Source organism: Anthonomus grandis, chromosome 6, assembly GCF_022605725.1.
Source record: "Anthonomus grandis grandis chromosome 6, icAntGran1.3, whole genome shotgun sequence".
NCBI classification, from domain to species: domain Eukaryota; kingdom Metazoa; phylum Arthropoda; class Insecta; order Coleoptera; family Curculionidae; genus Anthonomus; species Anthonomus grandis.
Genome location: NC_065551.1, coordinates 31577690 through 31598653, shown reverse-complemented (window position 1 = coordinate 31598653; position 20964 = coordinate 31577690). Strand labels below are relative to the sequence as shown.

Below are 20964 nucleotides of genomic sequence, written 5' to 3'. Positions count from 1 at the left end.
TTAGACTCCTTGGGCCGACGTGATCATTTATAACGGGTAGCTCCCAAGTGATTGATCCTGGCGCAAGTCAAAATGACCGTTATATGTTTGTTTTTTATTTTGAATGTTGATCTTATTGATAATGGATTAGTAATTAGTTAATTGAAAAGAAACACTGCAACTAGTTAATTTAAAAATGGAGATAAAATCGGATCGAATAAATGTTTCCGTGCGAATTAGACCCCTTTTAAACCAACAATCTCCTGGTACTTGCTCTTCATCTTTGCAAATAATCAGCAAGGACCCTCCTGTAAGATAAGCATAATGTTTAATCCAAGTAATTTCTTTCTGAAAATTGAGATTTTTTTAGGTACTTGCAGTAACTGATAAGCCCCAAACTTACCATTTTGACAATATATTCCCTGAGGATGCAGACCAAGAGAAGGTTTTTAATGATGCAGTCAAACCGTTTGTAGATTTTGTCAAAAAGGGATATAATTGTACTGTTTTCGCTTATGGACAAACTGGTACCGGAAAGACTTATACTATGGGATCTGCTTATCAGGTAATTATTAATTTAATTTAGTTTTATTTTTATATAGGTTCAATGAGCCAGTGGTCGGACAATTTAGAGAAAACTAAATTTAAATCATGAATAAAAAAATATTGATAGGTTTGATAGAACCAAAGTCTTTTGACATGAATAATTTGGTTATTTGGGATAAAGTTAAATATATCAGTTTTGTCCATAAATTTACTTAGTATTTTTGGTATTTACTTAAGTAAAAAACATGCTGTTTTGTTAGTAGTCGGACAGTCTTTGCCAATGGTCGGCCGGGTAGTTGCCACTAGTTGGACACCTTCTTATTGGCTGATTCTTTACAGTCCCGCATTATCAAAGGTTTACTAGAATTTAACTGCAAATTTAATGTTGCAGTTTTAAAACCTACTTATTTTTGTTTGTTTTATTAATAAAAAATTTAAATCATGGGTAATTATATAAAAGGCTATTAAATAAAATAAAAATATTTTATTGGGGTAAAAAAACAACAATTTTCTCCACGTAGTATCAATCAAAACAACAAATAAAAAAACTTGAGCAAAAAAAGCGTTATAGGTATTCTTTGGTAACTAGTGTCTAAAATCATGAAACTAAAAACTAAGTACTTCACTAAAGTACGTGTTTTAGTCATCATCACACAGTTTACAGACAAAATCCAAGTTAGAGACTTCATCATAGGAGAGTCCTGGCAACTTTGTGCACTCCAAGTGATACCAGCGACTACAAAAATCACAGCCAACATTCTTTTCACCTTCGATTTCGGTATCACTATCAAGTTCGTCTTCGCATTCTCCACATGTTTGCTTTTTTTTATGTACGGTAGATGACTCTTCTACCTTATCTTTATCTTGGTTACTTGCACTGTTATTTTTTGTTTTACTTTTTTTTTTTGTAGGTATTCTCTTTCTCCTCTTTTTCCTTTAATTTTCCTTCATAATACTCTCTCCAGGCTCCAGAAGAAATTGCGGAGGGTATTTTCTCCCGTTGACATTTCTTATTTGTTTTGCTAATAGGTTGTGCATATGCAAGATGTTTTTCAAATGAAGAGCTGCTCCAGCTAGCCGACTTAGCCACTACAACAGAATTTAAAGTTTCATTTTTTTCATTTTTCAAAGGTGTGCAGTTTTCCTCGTTGTCATCCTGATTATTTTTTTCTCCTCTGGACATTTGTCATTTATTGTGGATAAAGTGATTTTTTTCTCAATCAGATTGTGATTTATTTCCATAAGTCCTTTTACAGGGTTAGCTTGTTCTGTTGCATTAGGTTTGATTTTTTTTTGAAACTTTATTTTCTTATTTGAATTTTTATTTTCTTTTAGATTGGTCTCATGTGCTTCCTTTATTTCTTGGTCATTTCTTCCATTAGTAAATATATCTGATTCTGAAATATCAACATCTTCAAACACAATACTCGGCATTAAATCTTTAAATTCATAATCATCCAGTATTTCTAAGAAATTTTTCTTTTCTATATTTTCATAAGAACAAACATTTGGTTCTAATGTCAGTTCTATTTGAGTATTTTGATTTGTTTGACCTGGATTGAGAAGTACATTTTGTAGTATCACAACTTGAGGGTTTTGAAGGTTTTCAGTCTCTTCTTGATTTGATACTTCACTGCTAGGTGTAGTTGCATCATCAGTAAAAATAACGTTCATTTTCTGAATTTCTTCTGAAGTAAAAAAAGATTTCCTAGTGAAAACTCCTGAGACTTTCTTGTTTTTATCTTTTAATTTTTGTTGGCCAGGAAGCTTTTTTCGACTCAACTTCTCAAAATTAAGAATATCAATTGCTAAAAATAAAAACGCACTTATTGCCTGTTGAGTCTTAATTTTCCTCAAATGTCAGTAAAAAAATTATATACCAAGATGGTAGAGAGCATTCTGGGTTTTTATATAAAAACAAAGAGTAGAGAGAACTTTTGTAGCTCATTATCATATTGGTAATTTAATTGCCAATAATCCATTATCTGAAGTTCAATTATTTTTTTTTTCATTTTAGAAATTTTTGGAATAGATTGACAAAGCCTGTACTCCACCCACAATTAGTGTTGTAAAATGCTCGAGAATTTATTTTTCGAGAACGTTCCTCGAGCATGAACGAGCACGAACGAGAATTTTCAGCACATACGAGCATAAATGAAAAAAATGCAAAGGAAACATACTAGGAAAATATCTGAAATTAAAAATGTTTATGTTTATTTATGTTCTATTTATTTAAGTTAAACTTTTAAACAACCTATTTAGGAACTCTCCTCCGAACTATCCTCTCCCTTTTCGCGCTCGCTTGATTTTAAATCACTCAGAATTTCCGTTAAATCAAATTCAAACTCGTCAGACGAGAAGAATCATCTTCAATGGTATTAATTTCAGCCCCAGATTTGGTAGTGAGTTTTATTTTTTTTTTATTTCGGTTCCATTAAATTGGTAGAGGTGTTTGGCTGGCCGGTATTTGAGCTTATACTTTGACTCTTTAACGCTATGGGAACGTTCACATTTTTGGGGAACGTTCGGAGTCATGCTCATTCGTGCTCTTGAGAATAAACGTCACGAAAAAAGTCGTGAACGTTCGCGAACGTTCTTCGAGAATAAACGGGAACGTTCCATTGCTCACAACACTACCCACAATCTCTATATGTGACCTAATTTATTGACTTCATTAGCATGCATTGCTTTAAACCTGTATATTGCTCAATTGTCCAATCAAATCTGGAATATGCATGACTATTAAGCTATATAAAAACAAAACTTCTATATTTTTCAGGTGCTACATTCCTTATTACTTACATTTAGTATTAATATCTCGTCTTAGTTGTAAATTCTGTTGCTGGAATTTTATATATAAATGAATGCAAGATTTTATTTCCCTTAATAGTTCTTTTATGATTTTTATTTCATTATCCCAAAAAATTCTACATAAACTATCTTTAATTCTTATTAATAAATACCTTAGTCTACCAGAATGAGGAAAAAAAAGTTTCTTTACCTAGGGATATAACATAAAAGACATTTTGAATCCTCAGCGTCTAATTTTCAATTTTAGGATCCCCATAACCAAAGCAATCTAGGAATTATCCCGAGGTCTCTAAATCATTTATTTAACGACCAACAGTTGAGCAGCGATGAGTCAGTCGATATCTATATTTCGTTTGCTGAAATTTATAATGAAAAAGTGTTTGATTTGATGCAGCCTGACAAGCTTGCACCTCTTCCAGTTTCAGGTAGTATGATTTAAATCTGTTATAATACTTATTTAATAACCTTTTACTATTCCAAAAGGTTTTGCAGTGCAAGGCTTAAGCTTAAAGAGGGTGTTGAGTGTGACAGAAGCAAATGAACTCCTTGATTTGGGAAACAAACGTCGGCATGTTGGTGAGACCAAGCAGAATGTAAACAGTTCTAGATCTCACGCTATTTTTACTGTTTATTATAGCCAGAAAAATAGGCAAGTCTAAAATGTTTATTATTTTACGTAACAAGTAGTTTATTACTTTTATTATATTTAGCTCCCAAGAAATATCGGGCAAACTAAACTTAGTTGACTTGGCAGGCTCTGAAGGCGTGAAAAAAACCGGAAGTAAAGGCAGTACTTTGCTGGAAGGCATTAATATTAATAAAGGACTACTGTCCATAGGACTGGTTATATCGGCCCTTGCAAAAAAATCTGCTTATGTGCCTTATAGACAGTCCATGATTACCTCTATATTGCAAGGTATTTTACATTCAGTATTCTTTTCATAGATGCCAAAAAATTAAAAAAGAAATCTTATAGGTTCCCTAAATGTGGACAACTACATATCCCTGATTGCCTGCGTGAGTTCCTCACCGACAGATATAACGGAAACACTGCAGACTTTAGATTTTGCTCAAAGAACCAAAAAAGTCAGAAGTAATTCGGAAGTGGCCCAAGTAGTGGCCAGATTTAAAAAAGACAATCCATTGCCGTCAAGTTTAGCCAGAACCCCAATGAAAAGACCTAGTACTACCTCAGTAAAAACACCTGCAGTAAAAAGAAATGCTGTTTTTAGTACTTTGCCAATGATCAACGAGAGTGTTCAAAGTCAGTTGAGTGAAAAAAGTCATTTCTCTTCAATGAACTTTTCGCATTTGTCTTCGATTAGTGCAGCTGCCGGTTGCGTGTCCGTTACGCAACAGTCTTTCAGGTAATTCTCAATATGCAGTTTTACTTTAATACAAAAGAATTGCTTTTTTTGTTATTAAAAACAAGCAAAATTTTCAATTTTTTTCCTTCTTATTAAATAACTTTATTTAAAGTGTTTATTAAAACTAAAATTTCATTTGTTTGTCTATATGTATTAGGATATTCATTAATTAAAAAAAATATATATAGACCTGTTGTTATGCTGTCTGCTATTCCTAAACTTTTTGAGTTCAATTCCATAAACATACATGGTGCAGATGTTATTCACTCACGTGATAGATCAGAATCTTAAATGGACGACCCATATTAATCAGTACTTATAAACATGTAGACATGATTTTATTTCCGGATGTAAAGAAGCAGTACATATTGTGGACGCATTTAGCTTATATGGTCTTAAACTAGTTTTTTCTGAACCTTCTACAACTCAGGGATCATCCTGTACCTTGATTGATAATATATTCACTAACGCTACACTGTTTTCAACTGAAACCTTTGAAGGAGCGTTTTCTGATCATTGTGCTCAGATACTGAGTTTTTACTTGGGAATCCCAATCACTCACGATTTAAGCAAATTTTCTATGAGTTCTAGATCCTTTTCTGATGAAAACACACGCTATTTTAACAGCTTGTTGTCCAAAGTACATTGGCTGTCAGTTATTGAGACTCTGGATTTTGAAAGTAAATTTTCTTACTTCTTTGACACATTTTCCAGTTTATTTAATATGAGCTTTCCTTATGTAAACAAATCGAAGCCATATCACAGAAAGTCTCATCAGTGGATAACACCATTGATAATTAATGAGGGCAAGCAATTGAGGCTACTTCATACTCAACTAAAGACCGTTCATGACCATGAGTTACTGACATCCTATAGAAGGAGATTGAAGGTACATAGAGAAAATATCGTAAATGCTAAATAAGCCTATAATTCAACAAAGTTGCTTACTTCTAACAATATAACTCGAGCCTCATGGGAAATTATTAACTCGATCATGAACTTTTCAAATCGCGGAACAAATTCGAATGTTCCTAATTTTGGTTACTGATAATGGAAAGAAAGTTACTGGCAACCTCAATATTGCTAATACATTTAATAATTTTTTTTGTACAGTCAGTGCGAAAGATCACAGATAATTTTCAGGCACCCATGGGAATGAATGTGCCTTTCAACAGTTTATCCCAATCTCTTTTTCTATTCCCTCTCACTGAAGGAGAAACACTTGAGATTATAAAATCTTCCTTCAGGAAAAAGTCATCCGGTGTAGACGAGGTACCTTGTTACCTATTGCTAGCATGTGCTGCGCATATTATCTCTCCACTTACCTATCTTCTAAATTTATCATTTCAGTTTGGCTATTTTCCTAAAGAGCTAAAATCAGCTGTTGTCATACCTCTTCATAAGAAAGGGGAGACAGCAGAATTGAGTAACTATAGGCCTATTGCTCTCCTCTCTGTATTCTCAAAGATCTTTGAAAAATCTTTTAAAAGAAGACTTGTTGCATTTTTAGATTCTTTTGCTATACTGTCATGTCATCAGTTTGGATTCAGGTCTGGACTCTCTACATCAGATGCTATAATATCTCTTTATACAAATATATTGAATAATTTTGAATTGAAATTAAAATCTGTTAGTATCTTTTTTGATCTTACTAAAGCATTTGATACCATTAATCATGATTTACTATTAAATAGGATCTTTCATTATGGTATAAGAGGTCCGGCTTATAAATGGCTTGACTCATATTTGACAGGTAGAACCCAGGCTGTTAGATTGAGAGTTAGAGGTCAGGTGACCATATCTGATTGGGCAACTGTCGTCACTGGGGTTCCACAGGTGTAGTGTTCTTGGGCCCATTTTAGTTTTATTTTTTATTAATGACTTGCCTCTCCTGATTAATGACAGCTACATAACACTTTTTGCCGACGATACATTAGCGGTTGTCTCGGGTACTGACTATCAGTCTATCCACTCAAAAGCCACCAAGTGTATAGCTGATATTGCGGGGTGGTGCCAGAAAAATGGTCTTTGTTTGAATAGTTTGAAAACCAGTTTCATTGTTTTCACTCCGATTCGAGCTATTCAGGACCGGAGCTTACTCCTTAGAGAGCAGTCATCAAGTAGCCTCATCCAACAACACTCCACCAAGTTCTTGGGAATTGTAATTGATAGACATCTATCGTGGGATCCTCAGGTGGAATCTGTGTGCAATTGATTGTCCCGCAGCAATTATGCCATCTTGCAACTTCGAGACTATGTGGATGCATATACACTTAAAAGCTTTTATTATGCCTCAGTGCATTCCACTCTATCCTATGCCTTATTAGCTTGGGGTAATTCCTCCAGTATTGGGAGAGTGCTAATAAATCAAAAGCGCATTGTAGGTACGTACGATGTTTAGACTTTCCTTCAGAGAAACTTGCCGTGGTACTTTTAAAAAAGAAAAAATCCTTACTATAAATAACGCAGCAATTAATGCGCATGTCAAGTACATAAAAATATTTAAAATTACATGAGATCTGGAGATTTTAATTTTTATGAAACTCGAAATGCAGATAAATTATACATCCCTTTTACCCGGTTGTCGCAGGTACGGGATGGTCGGAAATTACATCTCTCAAAATTTTTAATCATCTCCCATGTAGAATAAAGAGAGCTAAGACTTTTCCAACTTTTAAGAGGGCTCTTAGGACCATGTTAGCTGACTGTCCTTTTTATTCATTGACAGAGTTCTTTAACTGTAGATTTATTGACTAAATTAAGTTAAATTTGTTTCCTTTCATATCTTTGTAATTTTATACTATTTTTATTAGCGTTGAAGTTTTTTATTGACAATTCCTATATATTGTTATGATGTCGATGGACATAAATGATTTGATTTGATAATAATGTTGCATCCAAAATTAGAATTTTGGCTTATAAATTCTATAATCTAACAGAAATATTAAGTACCAATCTTAGTATTTTATTACATAAATCCTTAGTGGAGTCTTTGTTACATATAAAACTCTATTATGACCATTACAAATTCGTTCAGAACTACATTCTAAAGATTATTTATAGAAAAAGTAAATTATATAGCACTGATAGCTTCTATGATGATAGTGTCTTTAATATTCAAATATTGCATATTCTAACAACCTGTATTTATATGCATGAAAGAGAAAATCCATTCTCATCAGACAAGAATAAATGTTAAGACATTTAGTACTACCGGTCATTCACAAAACTTTTTTTTTTAAATTCCTTAGCTCCAAAACTATATAACGTAAGTTTAGCGCTTGACTACGAAACCGATGGTCGCTGCTTCATTTCTCAACCAAGTCATATTTCACTTTTTATTTTTTATTTTATTTTTTGCTTTATTTCCGTTCTCTTAACCTCATTCTGCTTGTTTTGTTTACTTTTATTTTATTTAGTTTTGACACCGGATTTAATGTGAACGTCAGCGTTATTTTTTATGTATTTATTTTTGTTTCAACTTAAATGTTTGTGGTATTAATCTAATAGCTTTACCGATCTGACGATGCCTTAGGGCGAAACACGTTTAATCGTTTTTAAAAAATAAACATAATTTGAGACCATTGACTTTGTGTCCCTCCAATCTCTGAATTTTTATTATTAAGAGGTCTCTTTGAGAAAAATGAAAAATACTTTTTTGAATTATATAATGTGCTACCAATAACAATAAGAAATATAACTTTAGAAGTTAAATATCGGAATCAATATCTTTAAAAATAATAAAAATAGATATATTAGGAAGTATACATAAAAATATGAAAACTTGTAGGTTGATTTATTTAAAATAACTGCATAATTTTTAATAGACGCTCCCGTTACATAAAAACTAATAAAGCCCAATTTTATAGCCCCGTAATTAAAAAATACGTTAAACAAATGGAAGAATCCATAATTGACCGATTAGAGACGGTTATTAAAAACACCATAAAAAGACCCACAAGGACCTCTATACAGGCGGAGACTTTTGGTAAAGAAAATACCCCGAAGTAAGTAAATACACGACTCACACACACTTCATGTTATTTATATTCTTCGAAACTTATGGTTTCAGTTCACATTGGAATAAAATTCAGAATGAAGTGTCGAAACTCGTGAGAAACGAATTGGCGCAATTATCTTCAGTAAAAACTGTAAGATCGGTAAGGGCTGCAAGTAGTCCTATACACGGCGAAGAAATAAATGCTGCTAGAAGAATACTTGTAAGTAAAATCTTTTTTTTTTAAAGTTATACAGGTACTTACGCAATTTTTTTATCATTTTTAGACTTATGATAGTCCAGAGACCTTTCAGCCGTTAGCTTCCACCTCCCCTGTACAGAATTCCATTGCTGACGTTCCAAAGTTTTCCTTCAAAATTCCCACTTTGCCTCAATCAAAAAACAAACGAGAAATCTCCGCTAATATATCGAGTATTTCGCCTATAGAAAGCGAGAGTTTACCTCCCGTTAGGAGAAGCATCAGATTATCCATGAAAATTCCTTCTAAAGATAGTATCTTGGAAAACAACAATAATTCCACTTTAGCTGGTGCAAAGAGCAAAAGAAAAGCGAGAGTAAAAAAGACAAAAATAGACGGAGATACGACGAGCATTTGTGAGAATGATTTTGATGAGACTATGTCCAGGATTCAGGACGTATCAGAATTGAATATGGAGGCTAGAAGGAGATCAGTGAGGAGCATGAAGAAAGAGAAAGTGGCATATTGTGAAAGTCCAATAAATGTCAGGACGAAAAGGAAAAGCATTGGGTTCAATGTAGCTAAAACTCCTGCGAAGAGTTTGACTGAGAAGCTGAAGAAACATACAAGGTGAGATTGGTAGTTTTTTTAAATATATTGTTAATTTTAATTTTTGTTGCAAAGTTAGGTGAAATATTAATTCAATAAACAATAATTGATTTAAGCCCTGTTTTGTGTCAGTGCAAAAATTGCTATTCCAAAGTTATGTTTCCATTTTCTCTAAAATATTATGCAACCATCGTAAACTATTAAATTACCTAAACAGTGCAAGGATATACACGTTCGGCGGTTGAAAAATTTCGAATATGATTTTTGCGTAATGTCTAAGAAGGAGATGGAGTAGAGCGAGAACAAACTTGGCTTCACTCTGGGCGGCTATCGCGTCGTCGTTGCGCTTATCAGTCCGGTTAAAGTTCTGTTGCAATTCCTCGCATACGTGTTAGCCGATCATGTTTACAATTTATTTCACCCTTTGGTACGAAGACGGATACAGTAATAAAATAAAAATTGTTTTCACTCTTGATCAAAAGATTAATATCATTAAATGGTATTGTCATGCGGATAGAGCAGAAGAAGTTGTCGGGTCGTTTTATATTTGCATATCGTGATCAGCAAGTCCCTACTGCTAAAACAATTTATAATATCTGGCATAAGTTTGAGCAGTCGGGATGTGTAAATCGGTGTGCAAAATGTTCTAGTGGCGATCAGGAACCTCGTCGAACACCTGACGCTAGGATTGAAAAGGAGGTCAAGGTGTGTGCTTTTGTGGAAGTAAGTGAACCTTGTTCTAGCTCCCAAATTTCTGAAAAACATGATATTCCAAGTCGTACAGTGCGTGATATTTTGAAAACAAAAAAAGTACAAAGCCTATGAAATTAAAAACCCTCAAGAAATTTTTCCAGAAGATCAAATAAAAGGCTTGGAGTTTTGTGAAACCTTAAGAGAAAAAATTGATCAAAATGACGACTTCACAAGAAATATTTTATTTACAGACGAGTCATCTTTTTCGCTTCTAGGTCGACATAATTCTTCAGTCGTGAGATATTGGTCTCAACACTTGAACTCAATACCCGCAAAAGGTAAATGTTTGCGCTGGTATTTTAGCCAATCACATTGTAGGGCCTTTTATTGATGGTACCTTAAACTCTGAGAGATATTTACTTTTATTGCAACAAAATATTATACCCGCTGTACGAAACTTGGATGTTAATTTTGAGGAAATTTGGTTATGCCACAGTATAAAGAACAAGACAGTAGGTTCACTCTCTTGCGGCCGTTTGAAGTAGGGACTTCTAAACAGTGCCGACTTTTTTTACGCGGTCGTAAATCATTATTTAGTTTCGACGGCAATCCTTTACGATACGGGGGGTGTTTGAAACATTTTTAATAAGGAATATTTTCGTACATCGCGGCGGGCAGCGTGTAATATATGGAATTTTTTAAAATTAAAGGCACTTTGTATTATTGTTAAAATGAAATTGAAAGAATATTATTAAGTATCTCTTTTGAACAAATAACTGTAAGAAAAACACTTGGTAGATAGCTTTAAAATTAAGTATATTAGAATGTACACAATTAAATCTTAGCTTTACGTTCCTTTCATACTCTTTTCTTAACTGACCAAGAAACTACCTACCTAATATTACATACACTTAATTAATAATAACTTCGTTAATATACCCATTTTTTAAATATTTAATAAAATTTACATAATAATGTGATATCAACACTCAGCATATGGAACTCGGTAACAGTGAAATATAAAAAGGCAGTTAAATAAAAAAAACTTATTAAATGCCTAATTATTTGCTTTTTAAATAGGGGATGAAAGAACAAACCACTAAAATTAAAATAAAACGAAAATAGGTGTTTTACAACCTAGAATTCATATAAATATGCAAAATAAATATAGTTTTACGTTGGGGATTATAGTACACATCAATATTTTGAAACTTAAACCCTTAAAAACCACCCTTAATGACGAAAAAAATGCAGTTTTAAGTATGGTTAGACGGTATAAGTGGCTAAAATTTATATCATTCAAATGATTGCAATGCAACTAATAATAAATCGGACAGCTTTCACTATTAAAAACCACCACTAATAACAGAATATTACCAAAAATTTTGCATTTTTTTAGATTAAAATTACGATTTAAAAAAAATATGTACTCTAAATCGCTGACACTTTTTGAACATATTATTGGTACCTATATACCAATAATATGTTCGTTATACCAATTATATGTTAATTGTAGAAGGCTACGCTTTAATTTTTGAAATAAATACATTATTTTTTACGATAATTTTTTTTAAAACTGCAATTATTTTTATTTTATTCCTAACTTTTTTAATTTTTATGCTAATGACTTACAATCAAGTTTATTTTTAAAGTTTTTGATAGTATATACTTGAAAAAATGTGCTAGATATTTGTCTAAAAAACGTTTTTTTTTTTAAATATTTCACGTTTTTATTTTACGTCATTATATTTTGTTATCTAAAAAAAGGGGTTATGTTCACACAGTTGTATCTTAGCGCCTATAGCACCTAGATAAATAAAACAAAAGCCAATCTTTTTTTTTTTAAACCAACTTTTGTTTATTAGATTTTTTTGTAAGATCTCAACTTTCCGAGATATTTAAGAAATACTGAAGAAAAGCGTGTATTTTTTTCTGTAAACTAATCCAATTTTATTAAAAAAAAAATGTATATCCCCTTTTACTCCTGCAGCCATCTACGCAACATATCGCCGGCATTTTTAAAGTACAAAATTTCCGCTCAACGCTATTATAGTTCTAATATTGAAGACGCCCCTGTATAACGCAGTCGCCACCGGGCAGCAAAAAAGAGTAGCATCAGAAAGCGAGTGAGACAGGCAACATTTTGGGCGGCGCTTAGAGTGATCCTTCTATTCTAGTTTATGTTCGGTGGTTATGCTCACAACGCTAGACAAGTGCAGGACTATTTCACAAACACTTTTCCAACGGCTTATTTCCACAAGAGGTACCATACCATGGCCTCCGCGATCTCCAGATCTGACGCCTTGCGAGTACTTCTTATGGGGCTATTTGACGGAAATTCTTTACCAACACCGACATGAAAGAGCCGTTAATTTGGACGAATTGCGACTTAGAATTATTAATATTTCTAGGTCCATTACACCTGAAATGTTAGCCAATGTGCGTAGAGAATTTTACGACAGGTTGAGATACTGTGAAGCCCAACAAGGAGGTGTATTTGAACACCTTATTAAAAAATCCATTTAATTAGAATTATTATTTTGTTTAAGAGTTATTTTTCATTTTATTTTAGAATATTGTTTTTAGTTTTCACCAAAGGTTTTTAAGATTTGAGCATATTAGTTGTTTTTTTGACTTGCGATTATGAGCACGTTAAAAAACAACATGAATTTTTATATTTCGTGTACGCGTAAAATTCCAATACTTGATTCGAGGCTAACCTACCCATCTCCAAGTGCTTGCTAAACATTACCACAAAATATAAACTACCCACACGGTAGTTTACGTAGGTTTATATTTTGTGAACATCACTGCGAGCAAAGCAAGCCGAAATTAAATTCACATTGCGAGGCGCGAGCGGTACGGAGAATCGGCGTCGCTATCGGTGGGAGGTTACCGATGCAGTCGTTCTCTGTCTACGCTTTATCTATTAGGTCTAAAGGTCTATTCACGTCTCAGTTCCGATGTCGTTCGTCTCAGTCTAATTCAGTCAACATCTGTGACGGCTATTCATACATATCAGTCAATAAATTCACTGATTATTGTTAAGTTGTAGTGGGTTTCTCTAAAAATTTGCGAAATGGCTAGTTTTACGGACCATGAATTAGCAATGATTGCTATAGCTCTTGATGAAGAAGAAGAAGAAGCGACCCAAACCCGAAAGAGGAAGTGGGTACATAAGGCGTGGTTGAAAAGGGAAACTGAGGGAGAATTCAGTACACTGTACAGGGAATTAGTCGATGATGAAACCAAATTTTATGAGTATTTTAGAATGTCTAAAGATTGTTTTTTTGTATTTCTTAATAAAATCGAATTCCACTTGAGAAAGTAAGATACTCATTGGAGAAGGTCTATTGCACCAAAGCAGCGACTAGCTGTATGTCTCAGATAAGTACATTTCAAAACAGTCTTCATGCCCGCGAAATTCGTTACTTTGTGACAAGTATGACATATTACCTGAATATTAGCATTATTTTACCATAATATAGGTGCCAAAAAAAGGGTAACTATAGGAACATGCTTGACTTGCTCTGTTTGAAAAATACTTTGTTTTTATGGGACCGCATATTAATGAAAACAAGAAATAATGTTTAATTTAAATTAAATAGTAATTTATTCCAGTTATGACAGCAAATATAAGTTTAGAAAAAATATTTTATTTCAAAAAAAAATATAAAGAATTTTGATAGTAATTTTGTAACTGATTTTCTGCATGCTGATGGGATTGCTGTGAATCTGAACTGCTACTATACTGTTCATTTCCATCGGTGGGTAAATTCAGTGGAGTAGCAACTACTGATGAACTATTTGAATACTGTGCTGTGGATGACCTATTATCGTCAGATGTTGGTCTTTGTCGCGGCTGATTCCTTAACATTTGCATTTCATATTTTTGCGTAATATTAAATATTTCTGCTTTTGCCAAATGTAATGAATATGGATCTAAAAATTTTAGAGTTGAATCTATAGAAGCTAAGAAAGTGTCAACGGGATGTACGGCAGTATAACTTTCATTTTTCTTTAACAAGTAGTCCATTAATTTTCCAGATGCACCCTATTGGGCTTCCACTTTTTTTGCTTTTCTTATTGGTGATATTTTCGAACGAAGTCTATTAATTTTTTGTCATTCATATTTTTATTTAAAAAAAAACAACAAACTTTTTAATTAGTCAGAACAAGAAAATATCGTGGCCGACGAATTTAAATTATGACTGAACGGACACTGAAACGGAACTGACGGTAAAATCCGTAACTGCGCCGGACGGGTGTGAATATCTCGGTTTAAATAAAGGCAATGTTATATTTTTTTGACGGAACGGAACTGAGACTGAACTGATGTGTGTGAAAGGTCCTTAAAACATTAAAACTCAATCCGTAAGATTCAACTCGCCAAACGTGTATATACATTTCCCAACAATAACAAAAATTGGAATTTTTTTAGATTTTTTAAATATGTCAGTTTTTTTTTTAATAACTTTACTACCATTGTACATATTTGTTAAATTTGCAGATGTGTTTTATGCATCAGAAGGTATTTTTCGACGTACAAAGAAAAAAATTAGATTTTACCAATGACGTCCATAAGGGATTTATCGTAAATATTACTTTTTAAACCCTTGTTTAGTTTTGAGCAGATTTGTATTTTTGAGTTTTTTTTTATTTGGTATAATTTTTGTTTCATACACGTTAATACATTTTCTATTTTTTTTCTACATTTCTTTGTGTATAATTTCCATTTATTTGCGATAAAAAATGCAACTACGGCAATTTTCATAGCCATACCCCTTGATTTCGAGAAATGAAAAGGTTTTTTTTCAAGTTTGACTCAAAAACCTTAAAGTTATGTGAGAAAAGTATAGATACAAAAACTATAGATTTTTTTATCACCTACAATTTTCTTAAAAAGCATTTTTGTCTCAATTATTTTGTGCAAAAAACCCGTTTTTAATTAGGCCTACCCTTACCCCCCCCACCCACCCCACACAACTTATCAGTAAGAAATTGTTTTCAAAAATCATTGTTTTCCAAAAAAATACTAATGAATAACAGCTGGTTTCGTCGTTAATATTTAATCTAATAACACAATTTGTTAATTTAAATTTGATATAATTATATATGTCTACTAACAAACGTTTAATACAAATACAGTGCTATTAGATTGGATATTATAGACGAAAACCAGTGATTTTTCAAAAGAATTTCTTACTGGGCAAATGTTTGGGGTGGGTGGGGGGGTAAGGGTTGTCTTGATGAAAAACAATGTTTTTGCAAAAATGTATATTAAATATTTAATTTAATAACCCTGTTAGGCTAAATTTTATATATAAATATTTCATATAAAAACAGCGTTATTAGGTTGTATAATATGGACGAAAAACAGTGTTTTTTCAGGAGAATTTCATGAAATATTTGAGGTGTAATGAATAATGGTTATTTGAGAGTAATCTAGCTTAAAAACTAGATATGTAAATCCCGTGTCAATTTTTTTAAATGCCAAAATTTTCTCCCTTTTGTAAACAGACTCGTATATGATATACGTATATTCTACAGTTTAATAAATATACCTTGACCATATACGGCTGATAAATATACCACAACCAAAAATTTACTAAAAAAATTGTTGAATAAATATATATTTAACGATAATATTATATGATGTGTTGCTTGGGAGTTGCTGAGTGAATATATTATGAATCAAAGATAATTTTCTTTTTTTTAAATTAACTTACTAGAAATTTAATACTTTAGTTACCTTTCTATAAGTTAATTTATTTTCATTACGAATACTTTAAAAAAAAAATTATTTTTGCTATAAATTTCTGAAAATTGGTATATTATATACTTGAACTAAGGTGTATTTAATATACAAGAAGTGATTTTTAGAATTAGGAATTAATATATTTTCTTTATTTACAAACAACAGAGGATTCATTATCTATTATTTACTTGTTATTAATAATTTGTTTAATAGTAGTGTCATTGATTGGTTTTTCCTTCCTTTAATACTTTGCTTAGGTTTCTGGTGCAATTGCCCATTCTCCTATTTTCATGCATCTAAGATCATTTTTATACTATTATGTATTGACAAGTTTAAATAAAGACTAATATTCATTTATTTTTAGGAAAGAAAATGACAGTCCTTTTACTGCTCACTCCAAAAATGTGTTAAGAATTCTGAATACAGGAACACAAAAAGAAATAGAGAAACTGCATTCTGTCGGGGTCAAAACTGCCGAACGAATGTTGCTATTCAGGTAAATTAAGTTTAATGTAAATAAAGGAGGGATGAAATGTAATCGTTCATTTTCAGAAAACTAAAAGGAGGCTTTAACGAACTGGAAGATCTTTCAAAGATACCCGGTTGGGGCGCTAAAAAATGTGAAAGATTCTTTGTGTCTAACATGTTAAGGAGGGACTAAGTAATAAGCATTATCTTATATATATATATATATACAGGGTGTTTCAAATTCGATAAATTGGGGCAAGGTTGAGAATTTTTGAGCTTAACAATATGCCGGTTAAAATAATAAAAAAATTCTAAAAGGTTCCGAATAAGAAAATAATTTACATTTTTGCATTGCCACTTTTTCGTGCTACATGATCGGTGTTTTTAGATTTTTAATACGACGTCTCGTCTTTTGCCAACCATCATCAAATCTGTTTTTTCTTAAGGGCGCTATGTTGGAATTTTATACTTTTAAAATCTGTGCAAAATTACCTTTTTAACGATGTATCACAAGTAATATTTATTTTTTGTAAAAACCCGAATTTTTTTGTGTTTAAGTGACAGGTATGTATTTTCCTTATAATTTAAGCGATTATGGTTTTTACGAATGAAGAAAAGCGAGATATGATTAAAATTTTATATAAATACGATAGAAATGGCATTAAAACGTCAGAAACGAATGTGTTGATGTATCCGGAGCCAAAGCCACCGCACCATACATTATTTAAAATTTTTGATCAAAATCTCGGTAGGTTTAGTTTTTTATTAATGAACTTAAAGGTAAATATGGAGATTGAATAGATGAAGAAACTAAAGAAAACTTATTTAATGAGGTACGGATTAGTGATTTTTGTACTTATTGCACTACATAAAAAACTACTGTGTAAATAGATGTAAATTCAGAGAAATCTACAAAAGTTTCCTAAAATATTATGATACGGATTTAAGCCATTTAAAATTAATTTCGCTCAAAAAGTGTATACTGATTATGCCAATTTTCTTGTAAATGTAATATGGACCGATGAAAGTAGATTTACAAACTGTGGCATTTTCAATAGAAATAATAAACACAGTTGTATATACAGGGTGTTCATTTGAAAACTTCCCACCACGGATTTATCGAAAACCACACGGAAATTTAAATGGAGACATTTATTTGGATATGTTGGAAAATACCATCAATCCGTTTATCACTGAATCCATTGAAAACCAAATCGATGATGATGGAAACCCTATACTTGATGAGGATAATATATTTCCAGCAAGACGGCGCTCCTCCTCACTATGTTCTTCCCGTTCGGCAATGGCTAGACGACGAGTTTCCAGATAAATGGATAGGGCGAAGGGGGCCTATAGAATGGCCTGCTAGATCTCCTGATATAACGCCGTTACACTTTTTTCTATGGGGTCATTTGAAATCTTTGTGTTTACTCCTCAACCTGAAAGTTTGGATGACCTTCGTCAACGCATCATGGACAACTGCCATGATATCCCACAACATGTTTTTGAAAATGTCCGTCAGGAATTTGAACATCGCCTATATCATTGTTTGGCCAAAAATGGACAACATTTTGAACACTTATTGAAATAAAAACTGATATTTTCATGTTTTTGTTTTCTATCTAAACAAATTAAGATAAACAAAGATTTTTCTAATTTTCTCGAAAACGAATCGACCGATTTGAAAAAATCAAACGTCAAAATAAAAGACTTCGAAAGACCTTTTAAACAAGCTATTACTCGATACCCCTTGCCATTTAACATTTTTAAGGGGATGGCCCAGAGGGGCAGAGGGTGAAGTAATTTTAGGTTAGAAAGTTGTCCTCCTTGACAAACCTTTTGACGTATTTCGGCGTTTTTTTTTTTTAAACAGTGGTTTTCGATAAATCCGTGGTGGGAAGTTTTCAAATGAACACCCTGCATATGTTACCGCTAATATGCATAATAACTACATATTGGGAATCATGCGTAAACACTAAAACCATCCGTTATTATGGATATTCACTATCCAAATAAGAAATTATGCGTACATACTGAAACTATCAATATCCATCTTATGTTAGCGATTAAGCATAATATCATGTAATATCATTAACTAAGTAACGTGAAATTTGGAATGCAATGCAGGTGATGATCAAATAGAAATATAATACGAGTATACTATTAAATAACATTCAGTATACATAAATATATGCTATGCATAGATTTGGGAATCAAAACAAAAACATAACCGTAACATTTCAAGCGACTACATAAAAATGATAGAATAATAGTATTTATTTATTAGAACAAGAAGAGCTTTGATGGCACTTACTATTGCATAATCGATTTTTTTACAGCGGCAGGAACTATTTCGGCAAAATTTTGTGCAATTGCATCGTTGATAACCTTGATTAGTACCAGAAGCAATTGCAGCTGCTTTTCTAAGGGAAGTTGAAATCATCATTAATATGAAGGAAGTATCTCATAGTCATAACTTTGCAAAAAAACATCCAAATCCTCCTCAGTAACAATTTCTTAATTACTTTCCGCAATTCACAGCCAAATAAAGCTAATATAAGTGCTTAGAGAATCAATATTATGCATATTTCTGTCAGTTATTATCAATATTTACTAAAAATATGGCGATACTTTGCTTAATTACTGATGATTTTGGTAGTTTTGTATCGATAATTTCTGATACGCGCCGTTATTTTGCATAACCACCGACGGTTTTAGTATTTACGCATAATTCCCAATATGTGTAGTTATTACGCATAATAGCGGATTTTGGATATCAGCGGTAACATGATATGTAATAATCTCTGATAATTTCGGGAAATTCCTATAATTTTCATGTTTTAAAATAAGTTATTCTTCTCAGTTTTTGAAGTCAGAAATAAATTTTACCTTTTTTCGAACATTCTTATATTATTCCAGGCATTTAAAGTAAAATATCGTTTTAGTCCAGGACTTTGAACTTTTTTTCCACGTCTTCCGAGTACTTGAAAAAATTTTTTTTTAATTTTCGCTTTTTATGGTTTTTGTATTTTTTTTTTTTTTTTTTGAAATTTTTGGAATATTTTTTTAATTTTCCAAGTTTATCGAACAGTTTTTTATTAATCCAAGTATTTGGAATAAGGCTTCCTTTTATTCCAGGATTTCGGTAATTTTTCACGTTTTCCAGGCGTTTGAAACAATTTTTTATTTAATTTTAGGTTTTTAGGGTGAATTATTGGCGCTTTTAATCATGTTTTTTTAAATTTGAGGAATTTTTATGTTTTTAGACTTTTTTCATAAGATTTCCAGGTTAAACAAGTAATTTTTTAATTATTCCAGGCATTTGAAGTAAAGTTTTCTTTTATTTCAGGCTTTTAGAACCAGATTTTCTATTTTTGCGTAATTACCTATCTGTTTTCCAGGCATGGTAATTTTCTAAAATAAAATGGAAAATGAATTTGATGTCATTATAAAGAAAGCTTAGAAAACATAAAAAATTACTCCAAATGCCTTGAAAAAATTAAAAACATTTGAAGTTCTTAGAAGAAATAAGAATGTAGAAAAAAACTTTCCTAGAAAAACTAGAACATTTCAAATACATGGAAAATTAAATAATTAATAAAAATTACTAAAAGAATAAATAAAATTCGAGCACAAATGTAGCTTAAATGTTTGGGCAGGTATTTATAAAAACCCAATTTTGGATTAATGGAACTCTTAATGGAGATTCTTATTACCAGTTTTTAAGATCGGAATTTAAAGACTTTGGATCATATGATTCCTTTAGAAAACTACCATTAAGGTTGTTTTTTTAAATAAATAGATTAATTTAGTGTCTTTTGAAATATTTACGGGTGTTTCGAAAATAACAAGGTTGTAACCCTGAAGTAATGTGTGTGTACACTACTACGGTATTGTATTGCTAGTATTCCTCTCTATCTTGCATTTATAACTTGTAACATTTATTGACAGTTTAAATATTGTCTGGTTCGTTTATTTTTCAAAAATTCAGATTTTTTAAAATAAAAAAAATATTACTGGTGATACATAATTAAAAAGGAAATTTTGCAAGGATTCTAAAAATGCAAAAACCAAATATGGCGCTTATAAGAAAAAAACAATGTTAATGATGGCTGAAAAAAGCCGAAAAGTCATATTAAAAATACCATCATGTAACATGACAAAAGTGGCAATGCAAATTATTTTAAGATCGGATAAGAAATAGTCTCGGAAAAAAATAAAATCGATTTTTCAACATTTCGTCTTTTTATTGAATATCTTCGGAACTATTTGGAATTTTTAATTTTTTTAAACGGCATATTGTTAAGCTGAAAAATTCTCAATTTAACCATCTTCGGATTTTTATGGATTTCAAGATTCCCATGTTCAGCGTCAAATTTGAAGCACCTTGCATACCTTTTCTCGCCAAAGTTTCTATATTTTTAATAATTTTAGTGTGCATTTGTTGTATAAAAAAGTTTTAATTATTTCCGTGAAATATAGTATATTTCTTGTGTATTTATTGTTTATTATATCCTTTATAAAAATCCGCACAGTC

The 20964-nt window shown here is 31.8% G+C and overlaps 1 protein-coding gene across 1 annotated transcript; it reads left to right on the top strand.

The window, feature by feature from the left end:
* LOC126737097 (kinesin-like protein Nod) lies at positions 1-20924 on the top strand. The gene is made up of 11 exons (XM_050441810.1): positions 1-289; positions 350-544; positions 3584-3761; positions 3820-3985; positions 4047-4252; positions 4313-4703; positions 8573-8710; positions 8776-8923; positions 8988-9529; positions 16324-16455; positions 16512-20924. The coding sequence occupies exons 1-11, from the start codon at positions 176-178 to the stop codon at positions 16618-16620; spliced, it is 2319 nt and encodes a 772-aa protein (XP_050297767.1). The 5' UTR covers positions 1-175; the 3' UTR covers positions 16621-20924.
* Positions 20925-20964: the final 40 nt, after the last annotated feature.